Source organism: Hyla sarda, chromosome 2 (genome assembly GCF_029499605.1).
Source record: "Hyla sarda isolate aHylSar1 chromosome 2, aHylSar1.hap1, whole genome shotgun sequence".
Classification (NCBI taxonomy): domain Eukaryota; kingdom Metazoa; phylum Chordata; class Amphibia; order Anura; family Hylidae; genus Hyla; species Hyla sarda.
The window spans coordinates 8,915,292-8,929,208 of record NC_079190.1 but is presented as its reverse complement, the minus strand read 5'-3'; the positions used below and the strand labels follow the sequence as shown (position 1 = coordinate 8,929,208).

Sequence of the window (13,917 nt, the reverse complement as noted above, 5' to 3'; positions counted from 1 at the left end):
TACTGATCCTGAGTTATATCCTGTATTATACTCCAGAGCTGTACTCACTATTCTGCTGGTGGGGTCACTGTGTACATACATTACATTACTTATCCTGTACTGATCCTGAGTTATATCCTGTATTATACTCCAGAGCTGTACTAACTATTCTGCTGGTGAGGTCACTGTGTACATACATTACATTACTTATCCTGTACTGATCCTGAATTATATCCTGTATTATACTCCAGAGCTGCACTCACTATTCTGCTGGTGGGGTCACTGTGTACATACATTACATTACTTATCCTGTACTGATCCTGAGTTATATCCTGTATTATACTCCAGAGCTGTACTAACTATTCTGCTGGTGAGGTCACTGTGTACATACATTACATGACTTATCCTGTACTGATCCTGAGTTATATCCTGTATTATACTCCAGAGCTGTACTCACTATTCTGCTGGTGGGGTCACTGTGTACATACATTACATTACTTATCCTGTACTGATCCTGAGTTATATCCTGTATTATACTCCAGAGCTGTACTAACTATTCTGCTGGTGAGGTCACTGTGTACATACATTACATTACTTATCCTGTACTGATCCTGAGTTATATCCTGTATTATACTCCAGAGCTGTACTCACTATTCTGCTGGTGAGGTCACTGTGTACATACATTACATTACTTATCCTGTACTGATCCTGAGTTATATCCTGTATTATACTCCAGAGCTGTACTCACTATTCTGCTGGTGGGGTCACTGTGTACATACATTACATTACTTATCCTGTACTGATCCTGAGTTATATCCTGTATTATACTCCAGAGCTGTACTAACTATTCTGCTGGTGAGGTCACTGTGTACATACATTACATTACTTATCCTGTACTGATCCTGAATTATATCCTGTATTATACTCCAGAGCTGCACTCACTATTCTGCTGGTGGGGTCACTGTGTACATACATTACATTACTTATCCTGTACTGATCCTGAGTTATATCCTGTATTATACTCCAGAGCTGTACTCACTATTCTGCTGGTGAGGTCACTGTGTACATACATTACATTACTTATCCTGTACTGATCCTGAGTTATATCCTGTATTATACTCCAGAGCTGTACTAACTATTCTGCTGGTGAGGTCACTGTGTACATACATTACATTACTTATCCTGTACTGATCCTGAGTTATATCCTGTATTATACCCCAGAGCTGTACTCACTATTCTGCTGGTGAGGTCACTGTGTACATACATTACATTACTTATCCTGTACTGATCCTGAGTTATATCCTGTATTATACTCGAGAGCTGTACTCACTATTCTGCTGGTGAAGTCACTGTGTACATACATTACATTACTTATCCTGTACTGCTCCTGAGTTATATTCTGTGTTATACTCCAGAGCTGTACTCACTATTCTGCTGGTGAGGTCACTGTGTACATACATTACATTACTTATCCTGTACTGATCCTGAGTTATATCCTGTATTATACCCCAGAGCTGTACTCACTATTCTGCTGGTGAGGTCACTGTGTATATACATTACATTACTTATCCTGTACTGATCCTGAGTTATATCCTGTATTATACTCCAGAGCTGTACTAACTATTCTGCTGGTGAGGTCACTGTGTACATACATTACATTACTTATCATGTACTGATCCTGAGTTATATCCTGTATTATACTCCAGAGCTGTACTCACTATTCTGCTGGTGAGGTCACTGTGTACATACATTACATTACTTATCCTGTACTGATCCTGAGTTATATCCTGTATTATACTGCAGAGCTGCACTCACTATTCTGCTGGTGGGGTCACTGTGTACATACATTACATTACTTATCCTGTACTGATCCTGAGTTATATCCTGTGTTATACTCCAGAGCTGTACTCACTATTCTGCTGGTGGAGTCACTGTGTACATACATTACATTACTTATCCTGTACTGATCCTGAGTTATATCCTGTATTATACTCCAGAACTGTACTCACTATTCTGCTGGTGAGGTCACTGTGTACATACATTACTTATCCTGTACTGATCCTGAGTTATATCCTGTATTATACTCCAGAGCTGTACTCACTATTCTGCTGGTGAGGTCACTGTGTACATACATTACATTACTTATCCTGTACTGATCCTGAGTTATATCCTGTATTATACCCCAGAGCTGTACTCACTATTCTGCTGGTGAGGTCACTGTGTACATACATTACTTATCCTGTACTGATCCTGAGTTATATCCTGTATTATACCCCAGAGCTGTACTCACTATTCTGCTGGTGAGGTCACTGTGTACATACATTACATTACTTATCCTGTACTGATCCTGAGTTATATCCTGTATTATACTCCAGAGCTGTACTCACTATTCTGCTGGTGAGGTCACTGTGTACATACATTACTTATCCTGTACTGATCCTGAGTTATATCCTGTATTATACTCCAGAACTGTACTCACTATTCTGCTGGTGATGTCACTGTGTACATACATTACTTATCCTGTACTGATCCTGAGTTATATCCTGTATTATACTCCAGAGCTGTACTCACTACTCTGCTGGTGGGGTCACTGTGTACATACATTACATTACTTATCCTGTACTGATACTGAGTTATATCCTGTATTATACTCCAGAGCTGTACTCACTATTCTGCTGGTGAGGTCACTGTGTACATACATTACATTACTTATCCTGTACTGATCCTGAGTTATATCCTGTATTATACCCCAGAGCTGTACTCACTATTCTGCTGGTGAGGTCACTGTGTACATACATTACATTACTTATCCTGTACTAATCCTGAGTTATATCCTGTATTATACTCCAGAGCTGTACTCACTATTCTGCTGGTGAGGTCACTGTGTACATACATTACTTATCCTGTACTGATCCTGAGTTATATCCTGTATTATACTCCAGAACTGTACTCACTATTCTGCTGGTGATGTCACTGTGTACATACATTACTTATCCTGTACTGATCCTGAGTTATATCCTGTATTATACTCCAGAGCTGTACTCACTACTCTGCTGGTGGGGTCACTGTGTACATACATTACATTACTTATCCTGTACTGATACTGAGTTATATCCTGTATTATACTCCAGAGCTGTACTCACTATTCTGCTGGTGAGGTCACTGTGTACATACATTACATTACTTATCCTGTACTGATCCTGAGTTATATCCTGTATTATACCCCAGAGCTGTACTCACTATTCTGCTGGTGAGGTCACTGTGTACATACATTATTTATCCTGTACTGATCCTGTACTGATCCATTTCTTTCAGTTTGGATCATGTCACTTGTCGTCTCAGAAGACTCGGGAGGACCTAGTGGCTGAAGTGTTGAGGAACATGAAGGAGCGGCAGCAGGTGGTGGAGGCCCCTCTAGGTAGGTGGTGGAGGCCCCTCTAGGTAGGTGGTGGAGGCCCCTCTAGGTAGGTGGTGGAGACCCCTCTAGGTAGGTGGTGGAGGCCCCTCTAGGTAGGTGGTGGAGGCCCCTCTAGGTAGGTGATGGAGGCCCCTCGAGGTAGGTGGTGGAGGCCCCTCGAGGTAGGTGGTGGAGACCCCTCTAGGTAGGTGGTGGAGGCCCCTCTAGGTAGGTGGTGGAGGCCCCTCTAGGTAGGTGGTGGAGGCCCCTCTAGGTAGGTGGTGGAGGCCCCTCTAGGTAGGTGGTGGAGGCCCCTCGAGGTAGGTGGTGGAGGCCCCTCGGGGTAGGTGGTGGAGGCCCCTCGGGGTAGGTGGTGGAGGCCCCTCTAGGTAGGTTATGCTCTTATAATAGATGAGAATGTCTCTGTGGATTAGTCAGTGACCAGATTCTTCTCTGTGTAGACTTTGCCATACGGGAGGGAAGTCCCAGGAAAGAACACAAAGAAGCAAAACTGCTGCTGAAGGAATTACAGGAGAAATATAAACGATTCCATGAGGAGGCGGCGATACGGGCGTCTGAGGTGGAGGCCGACCTCCGGAACACTGCCCGACAACTGCTGCAGGCCCAGAGGAAAGGGGAGAGCAACCACAAGAGGGCGACAAATGGGAGAAGACGAGGAGCAGGGAGACCTGGGAAGTCTCCAGACCACGAGGACATCTGAGGAAATAAAACATTCTGAACAACTACCAAAAGTGTCACCCCCTAAATATACAACGAATCTACATACAGAGCTAGAACACTTACATTACTGATACTACAGCGCTGCACTCAACATTCTGCTTCACTATAATACAGGATATAACTCAGGATCAGTACAGGATAAGTAATGTATGTACACAGTGACCTCACCAGCAGAATAGTGAGTACAGCTCCGGAGTATAATACAGGATATAACTCAGGATCAGTACAGGATAAGTAATGTAATGTATGTACACAGTGACCTCACCAGCAGAATAGTGAGTACAGCTCTGGAGTATAATACAGGATATAACTCAGGATCAGTACAGGATCAGTAATGTAATGTATGTACACAGTGACCTCACCAGCAGAATAGTGAGTACAGCTCTGGAGTATAATACAGGATATAACTCAGGATCAGTGCAGGATAAGTAATGTAATGTATGTACACAGTGACCCCACCAGCAGAATAGTGAGTACAGCTCTGGGGTATAATACAGGATATAACTCAGGATCAGTACAGGATAAATAATGTAATGTATGTACACAGTGACCTCACCAGCAGAATAGTGAGTACAGCTCCGGAGTATAATACAGGATATAACTCAGGATCAGTACAGGATCAGTAATGTAATGTATGTACACAGTGACCTCACCAGCAGAATAGTGAGTACAGCTCTGCAGTATAATACAGGATATAACTCAGGATCAGTACAGGATAAGTAATGTAATGTATATACACAGTGATCTCACCAGCAGAATAGCAAGTACAGCTCTGGAGTATAATACAGGATATAACTCAGGATCAGTACAGGGTGAGTAATGTAATGTATGTACACAGTGACCTCACCAGCAGAATAGTGAGTACAGCTCTGGAGTATAATACAGGATATAACTCAGGATCAGTACAGGATCAGTAATGTAATGTATGTACACAGTGACCTCACCAGCAGAATAGTGAGTACAGCTCTGGGGTATAATACAGGATATAACTCAGGATCAGTACAGGATAAGTAATGTAATGTATGTACACAGTGACTCCACCAGCAGAATAGTGAGTACAGCTCTGGAGTATAATACAGGATATAACTCAGGATCAGTACAGGATAAGTAATGTAATGTATGTACACAGTGACCTCACCAGCAGAATAGTGAGTACAGCTCTGAAGTATAATACAGGATATTACTCAGGATCAGTACAGGATAAGTAATGTAATGTATATACACCGTGACCTCACCAGCAGAATAGTAAGTACAGCTCTGGAGTATAATACAGGATATAACTCAGGATCAGTACAGGATATGTAATGTAATGTATGTACACAATGACCTCACCAGCAGAATAGTGAGTACAGCCCTGGAGTATAATACAGGATATAACTCAGGATCAGTACACAGTGACCCCCACCAGCAGAATAGTAAGTACAGCTCTGGAGTATAATACAGGATATAACTCAGGATCAGCACAGGATAAGTAATGTAATGTATGTACACAGTGACCCCCACCAGCAGAATAGTGAGTACAGATTAGTTCTGTATCTAGGCTGTGCCAGCAGTTCCGGTCTTATGTATAAGTGTAAGAAGAAACAGTAATGTTGTGTTCCAGTACAGCAACCGTAAGAAGTTCAGCAAACTGGATCAGGTTGAAAACATCTTCTTTACTGAATAATGATAAAACATATAAAAATGGGCCTGGCGTGTTTTGGTCCTCAGACCTTAATCATAGGCCGGGTTTAGGAATAAGGTCTGGAGACCAAAACACGTCAGGCCTATTTTTACATGTTTTATCATTATTCAGTAAAGATGATGATGAACCTGTGGCGTCCATCCTGATCTGCTTGAGGCCACTGCTCCTGGTCATTCGTGCAGACACCTACCAGGTAGAGCGGGGGCGCTGTTTTGGTGTTTGATGTCAGTTTTTTGTATTAATCCATCAGATTTTTCATTTTTAAAAGTCCCATAGAAAAAAAATACCGGTCAGGTCTGGAAAATCGGATTGATATATAAAGTCATTCCTGTCTGTATATGTGGGAGGAGTCAATTATACGTACAGACTCTGCAGGTAAAGTCTATTGTTCTCTGTTATCATCCCGGGGAGCGGCTGACTGTAGTGTTTGTCTATAGCAGTGGTCTCCAACCTGTGGACCTCCAGATGTTGCAAAACTACAACTCCCAGCATGCCCGCACAGCCGTTGGGCTGTCCGGGCATGCTGGGAGTTGTAGTTTTGCAACATCTGGAGGTCCGCAGGTTGGAGACCACTGGTCTATAGGATTTGTGATCTCCATCTGTGGGGACATGGCCAGCAGAACTAGGAATGCAGCTCCGGATGTGACACGTATATAAGACATCTCTGTGAATTCAGCTCTGCATGTAACTGGAGGATAAAACATTAGGTGACAGCAGAATTGTGAGTGCAGCTCCAGACCTAACTGGAGTATAAAGCATTAGGAAACAGAGAGTGCAGCTCTGGACCTAACTGGAGTATAAAGCATTAGGAAACAGAGAGTGCAGCTCCGGACCTAACTGGAGTATAAAGCATTAGGAAACAGAGAGTGCAGCTCTGGACCTAACTGGAGTATAAAGCATTAGGAAACAGAGAGTGCAGCTCCGGACCTAACTGGAGTATAAAGCATTAGGAAACAGAGAGTGCAGCTCCGGACCTAACTGGAGTATAAAGCATTAGGAAACAGAGAGTGCAGCTCCGGACTTAACTGGAGTATAAAGCATTAGGTAATAGAACAATTGTGATTGAAGCTATGGATCTCACTGGAGTATAAAGCATTAGGAAACAGCAGAATTGTGAGTAAAGCTCCGGAACTAACTGGAGTATAAAGCATTTCAAAATAGAACAATTGTGAGTGCAGCTTTGGACCTAACTAGAGTTTAAAGCATTAGGAAACAGCAGAATTGTGAGTGCAGCTCCGGACCTAACTGGAGTATAAAGCATTAGGAAATAGAACAATTGTGAGTGCAGCTTTGGACCTAACTGGAGTAGAAAGCATTAGGAAACAGCAGAATTGTGAGTGCAGCTTTGGACCTAACTGGAGTAGAAAGCATTAGGAAACAGCAGAATTGTGAGTGCAGCTCCGGACCTAACTGGAGTTTAAAGCGTGAGGTTACAGCAGAATTGTGCTTGCAGCTCAGGAAGTAACTGGAGTTTAAGGCAATTGTGAGTGCAGCTTGGCTGTAACGGGAGTATAAAGCATTAGGAAACCGAACAATTGTGGGTGCAGCTCTGGACCTAACTGGAGTAAGTATAAAGTAGGGATGTCCCAATACAATGGTTTTAGGACCACGTCAGAGTACCGATCCTTTTTTTATAAGTACTAATTGATACTAATGACCAATACTTTTTCTCAATGTCATGTGACAGTTTTTTTTTAATGTCTTTTTATTAGAGGAAGGGCTTTATATATATATATATATATATATATATATATATATATATATATATATATACACTGCTCAAAAAACATAAAGGTAACATAAACAACACAATGTAACTCCAAGTCACTGACACTTGTGTGAGATCCCACTGTCCACTCAGGAAGAACACTGATTGACAATCAATTTCACATGGAACAGACAACACGTGGAAATTATAGGCAATTACCAAGACACCCCCAATAAAGGAGTGGTTCTGCAGGTGGTGACCAGAGACCACTTCTCAGTTCCTATGCTTCCTGGCTGATGTTTTGGTCACTTTTGAATGCTGGCGGTGCTTTCACTCTAGTGGTAGCATGAGGCGGAGTCTACAACCCACACAAGTGGCTCAGGTAGTGCAGCTCATCCAGGATGGCACATCAATGCGAGCTGTGGCAAGAAGGTCTGCTGTGTCTGTCAGTGTAGTGTCCAGAACATGGAGGCGCTACCAGGAGACAGGCCAGTACATCAGGAGACGTGGAGGAGGCCGTAGGAGGGCAAAAACCCCGCAGCAGGACCGCTACCTCCGCCTTTGTGCAAGGAGGAGCACTGCCAGAGCCCTGCAAAATGACCTCCAGCAGGTCACAAATGTGCATGTGTCCACTCAAACGGTCAGAAACAGACTCCATGAGGGTGGTATGAGGGTCCGCCGTCCACAGGTGGGGGATGTGCTTACAGCCCAACACCATGCAGGACGTTTGGCATTTGCCAGAGAACACCAAGATTGGCAAATTCACCACTGGCGCCCTGTGCTCTTCACAGATGAAAGCAGGTTCACACTGAGCACATGTGACAGAGTCTGGAGACGCCATGGAGAACGTTCTGCTGCCTGCAACATCCTCCAGCATGACTGGTTTGGTGGTGGGTCAGTAATGGTGTGGGGTGGCATTTCTTTGGGGGGCCACACAGCCCTCCATGTGCTTGCCAGAGGTAGCCTGACTGCCATTAGGTACCGAGATCCTCAGACCCCTTGTGAGACCATATGCTGGTGCGGTTGGGTTCCTCCTAATACAAGACAATGCTAGGCCTCATGTGGCTGGAGTGTGTCAGCAGTTCCTACAAGAGGAAGGCATTGATGCTATGGACTGGCCGCCCGTTCCCCTGAATCCGATTGAGCCCATCTGGGACGTCTCGCTCCATCCACCACAGACTGTCCAGGAGTGGGCGGATGCTTTAGTCCAGGTCTGGGAGGACATCCCTCAGGAGACCATCCCCCACCTCATCAGGATCATGCCCAGGCATTGTAGGGAGGTCATACAGGCACGTGGAGGCCACACACACTACTGAGCCTCATTGGGACTTGTATTAAGGACATTACATAAAGTAGGATCGGCCTGTAGTGGGGTTTTCCCACTGTGATTTTGAGGGTGACTCCATATCCAGACCTCCAGGGGTTAATACATTTGATTTCCATTGATCATTTTTGGTGATTTTGTTGTCACATTCAACTATGTAAAGAGGAAAGGATTTCATACGATTAGTTCATTCAGATCTAGGATGTGTTATCTTAGTGTTCCCTTTAGTTTTTTGGGCAGTGTGTGTATGTATGTATGTATATATATATATATATATATATATATATATATAAAAAATTTTATTTTAAAATTTTTGAAAAGGGGGTGATTCAAGCTTTTATTAGGGAAGGGGTTAACTTTTTTTTGTTCACATTTTTTTCACAATTTTTTAGTCCCCATAGGGGACTATTACACACTGATCAGTGCTATGCCATTCATCAGTGTTATCGCTGCTCCTTTACTACTGCCTGCCACGGAGCATGATAAGGGAACTCCGGCTGCAATTTCACTGGTGATCCCGACCAGCATCCCTGAGCTGACCGGCTGTCAATATCAATATCAAAGTTGATTGCGGTGTCTAAAGGATTTATGCCGGACATCACCCGGATCGGTGAGGTTTGGCATTAGCCACAAGTCCTGGCTATGACGCGCGCTCAGCTGCTTATAGTAGGTAACAGCAGAATTGTAAGTGCAGCTCTAGATGTAACTGGAGTATAAAGCATTAGGAAACAGAAGAAGTGTAAGTGCAGCTCTGGACCTAACTGCAGTATGAAGCATTAGGAAACAGAAGAAGTGTAAGTGCAGCTCTGGACCTAACTGCAGTATGAAGCATTAGGAAACAGATGAATTATAAGTGCAGCTCTAGATGTAACTGGAATATACAGCATTAGGAAACAGAAGAAGTGTAAGTGCAGCTCTAGATGTAACTGGAGTATAAAGCATTAGGAAACAGAAGAAGTGTAAGTGCAGCTCTAGATGTAACTGGAGTATAAAGCATTAGGAAACAGAAGAAGTGTAAGTGCAGCTCTAGATGTAACTGGAGTATAAAGCATTAGGAAACAGAAGAAGTGTAAGTGCAGCTCTAGATGTAACTGGAGTATAAAGCATTAGGAAACAGAAGAAGTGTAAGTGCAGCTCTGGACCTAACTGCAGTATGAAGCATTAGGAAACAGAAGAAGTGTAAGTGCAGCTCTAGATGTAACTGGAGTATAAAGCATTAGGAAACAGAAGAAGTGTAAGTGCAGCTCTGGACCTAACTGCAGTATGAAGCATTAGGAAACAGATTAATTATAAGTGCAGCTCTAGATGTAACTGGAATATACAGCATTAGGAAACAGAAGAAGTGTAAGTGCAGCTCTAGATGTAACTGGAGTATAAAGCATTAGGAAACAGAAGAAGTGTAAGTGCAGCTCTAGATGTAACTGGAGTATAAAGCATTAGGAAACAGAAGAAGTGTAAGTGCAGCTCTGGACCTAACTGCAGTATGAAGCATTAGGAAACAGATGAATTATAAGTGCAGCTCTAGATGTAACTGGAATATAAAGCATTAGGAAACAGATGAATTATAAGTGCAGCTCTAGATGTAACTGGAATATACAGCATTATGAAACAGAAGAAGTGTAAGTGCAGCTCTAGATGTAACTGGAATATACAGCATTAGGAAACAGAAGAAGTGTAAGTGCAGCTCTGGACCTAACTGCAGTATGAAGCATTAGGAAACAGAAGAAGTGTAAGTGCAGCTCTAGATGTAACATGAGTATATAGCATTAGGAAACAGATGAATTATAAGTGCAGCTCTAGATGTAACTGGAGTATAAAGCATTAGGAAACAGAAGAAGTGTAAGTGCAGCTCTAGATGTAACATGAGTATATAGCATTAGGCCTGTGTAATACTAATACCGCGCGCAGCAAACCTTAAAGGGGTTTTCCGTCTGTATGTATCTTATCCCCTATACAAAGGATGTGATTGCTGGGGACCCCCGCCATCTCTGTGCAGTGCCCTGCATTCTGCCATATATATATATATATATATATATATATACACATATACACACATACATATTATATATAGAGGGAAGGGCGCTGGTGCTGCACCGAGATCACAGGGGTCCCTAGCAATCATATCCTTTGGATAGGGGATAAGATGTATAAACCCGGAATACCCCTTTAGGGTCTATTCACACACACAGTATTCTGCACAGATTTGATGCGCAGGATTTGAAGCGGCGTTCACTAATTTAGTTAACAGTGAAATCTGCGCAGAATACTGTACGTGTGACCTTCACAGGAGGACGACCTAAAGTGCAGCTCCGACTCCTACCGCAGAGTCCGCGCAGGTCTCTAAATCCTCGTAATGTAGTGAATGATCACCTCCAGAGCTGCGGGAATGACTCCAGTCACTATTCTGCTGTCATGTCCTCCAGAGCTGCACTCACACTTCTGCTGGATAGTGAATCCCATCAGCTGTGAGGTCAGACCGCGTCTACACTACAGGAGATGGCGTTTCCTGTACACAAAGCAGTAACAGGTATAAGAGCTAGGAGAACTGTCAATGCAGCTCTGGTTGTGAATGGAGTAGAACACATTACAACAGGTTTGTACATGCAGGATGTGGGTGGAATAGAGGACATGATATAGGAGCAACATACTGAGGGCAGAGCTGGAGGTGACTGGTGAATAGTACAGGATTGTAAATGCTGCTCTGGATGTGAATGGTGCATATGACAGGATTGTGAATGCAGCTCTGGATGTGAATGGTGCATATGACAGGATTGTGAATGCAGCTCTGGATGTGAATGGTGTATAATACAGGATTGTAAATGCAGCTCTGGATGTGAATGGTGTATAAGACAGGATTGTAAATGCAGCTCTGGATGTGAATGGTGTATAAGACAGGATTGTAAATGCAGCTCTGGATGTGAATGGTGTATATGACAGGATTGTGAATGCAGCTCTGGATGTGAATGGTGTATAAGACAGGATTGTAAATGCAGCTCTGGATGTGAATGGTGTATAAGACAGGATTGTAAATGCAGCTCTGGATGTGAATGGTGTATAAGACAGGATTGTGAATGCAGCTCTGGATGTGAATGGTGTATAAGACAGGATTGTAAATGCAGCTCTGGATGTGAATGATGTATAAGACAGGATTGTAAATGCAGCTCTGGATGTGAATGGTGTATAAGACAGGATTGTGAATGCAGCTCTGGATGTGAATGGTGTATAAGACAGGATTGTAAATGCAGCTCTGGATGTGAATGGTGCATAAGACAGGATTGTGAATGCAGCTCTGGATGTGAATGATTAAGACAGGATTGTAAATGCAGCTCTGGATGTGAATGGTGTATAAGACAGGATTGTAAATGCAGCTCTGGATGTGAATGGTGTATAAGACAGGATTGTGAATGCAGCTCTGGATGTGAATGGTGTATAAGACAGGATTGTAAATGCAGCTCTGGATGTGAATGGTGTATAAGACAGGATTGTAAATGCAGCTCTGGATGTGAATGGTGTATAAGACAGGATTGTGAATGCAGCTCTGGATGTGAATGGTGTATAAGACAGGATTGTAAATGCAGCTCTGGATGTGAATGGTGCATAAGACAGGATTGTGAATGCAGCTCTGGATGTGAATGGTGTATAAGACAGGATTGTGATTACAGCTCTGGATGTGAATGGTGTATAAGATAAGATTGTAAATGCAGTTCTGGATGTGAATGGTGTATAAGACAGGATTGTAAATGCAGCTTTGGATGTGAATGGTGTATAAGACAGGATTGTGAATGCAGCTCTGGATGTGAATGGTGTATAAGACAGGATTGTGAATGCAGCTCTGGATGTGAATGGTGTATAAGACAGGATTGTGAATGCAGCTCTGGATGTGAATGGTGTATAAGACAGGATTGTGATTACAGCTCTGGATGTGAATGGTGTATAAGACAAGATTGTAAATGCAGCTCTGGATGTGAATGGTGTATAAGACAGGATTGTGAATGCAGCTCTGGATGTGAATGGTGTATAAGACAGGATTGTGATTACAGCTCTGGATGTGAATGGTGTATAAGATAAGATTGTAAATGCAGCTCTGGATGTGAATGGTGTATAAGACAGGATTGTAAATGCAGCTTTGGATGTGAATGGTGTATAAGACAGGATTGTGAATGCAGCTCTGGATGTGAATGGTGTATAAGACAGGATTGTGAATGCAGCTCTGGATGTGAATGGTGTATAAGACAGGATTGTAAATGCAGCTCTGGATGTGAATGGTGTATAAGACAGGATTGTAAATGCAGCTCTGGATGTGAATGGTGTATAAGACAGGATTGTAAATGCAGCTCTGGATGTGAATGGTGTATAAGACAGGACAGTGAATGCAGCTCTGGATGTGAATGGTGTATAAGACAGGACAGTGAATGCAGCTCTGGATGTGAATGGTGTATAAGACAGGACTGTGAATGCAGCTCTGGATGTGAATGGTGTATAAGACAGGATTGTGAATGCAGCTCTGGATGTGAATGGTGTATAAGACAGGATTGTGAATGCAGCTCTGGATGTGAATGGTGCATAAGACAGGATTGTAAATGCAGCTCTGGATGTGACTTGAGTAGAAGAAATAATGCAGCTCTGGGTGTGACTGGAGACATTTCCTTACTTTTGTGTAGAGGAGTGTGAAGGCAGAGCTTTAGGACCCTGTGTATGAAGATTAAAGCTTTTTAAGGCGGTGGCGCCCCCAGTATCCTGCGCCTCACCTGTAATACACACACTGCTTAGTCATGGAGAGCCCTTTGTGCAGTGTTTCGCAACCAGGGTTCCTCCAGCTGTTGCAAAACTACAACTCCCAGCATGCTGGGAGTTGTAGTTTTGCAACAGCTGGAGGCATCCTGGTTGGGAAACACTGCCTTAGTGTGACCGGACCGAGAGCCGCTACGGTACAAGGTGAACGACCGCGGGAACAGCCATGGCCGCCACAGAGGCAGTCACCCAGCTTTCCAAAACTCTGCATTGTTACCCATTGTCTACCCCATATGACTAAATTGAAAGGATCTTTCCATTCAGGTATTTAGGAAAGCTGGATAAGTAACCTT

The 13,917-nt window shown here is 43.2% G+C and overlaps 1 protein-coding gene across 4 annotated transcripts in view; it reads left to right on the top strand.

The window, feature by feature from the left end:
• Nucleotides 1–4,148, top strand: part of XRRA1 (X-ray radiation resistance associated 1) — a 102,044-nt gene extending 97,896 nt beyond the window's left edge. For all 4 annotated transcript variants that reach the window (XM_056561085.1, XM_056561084.1, XM_056561086.1 and 1 more), the window contains exons 17-18: nt 3,295–3,397; nt 3,838–4,148. In XM_056561085.1, coding sequence (XP_056417060.1) covers nt 3,295–3,397; nt 3,838–4,097 — 363 coding nt within the window. In that variant the 3' untranslated portion in view covers nt 4,098–4,148. The remainder of the gene's footprint in view (nt 1–3,294; nt 3,398–3,837) is intronic.
• The last annotated feature ends 9,769 nt before the right edge of the window (nt 4,149–13,917 follow it).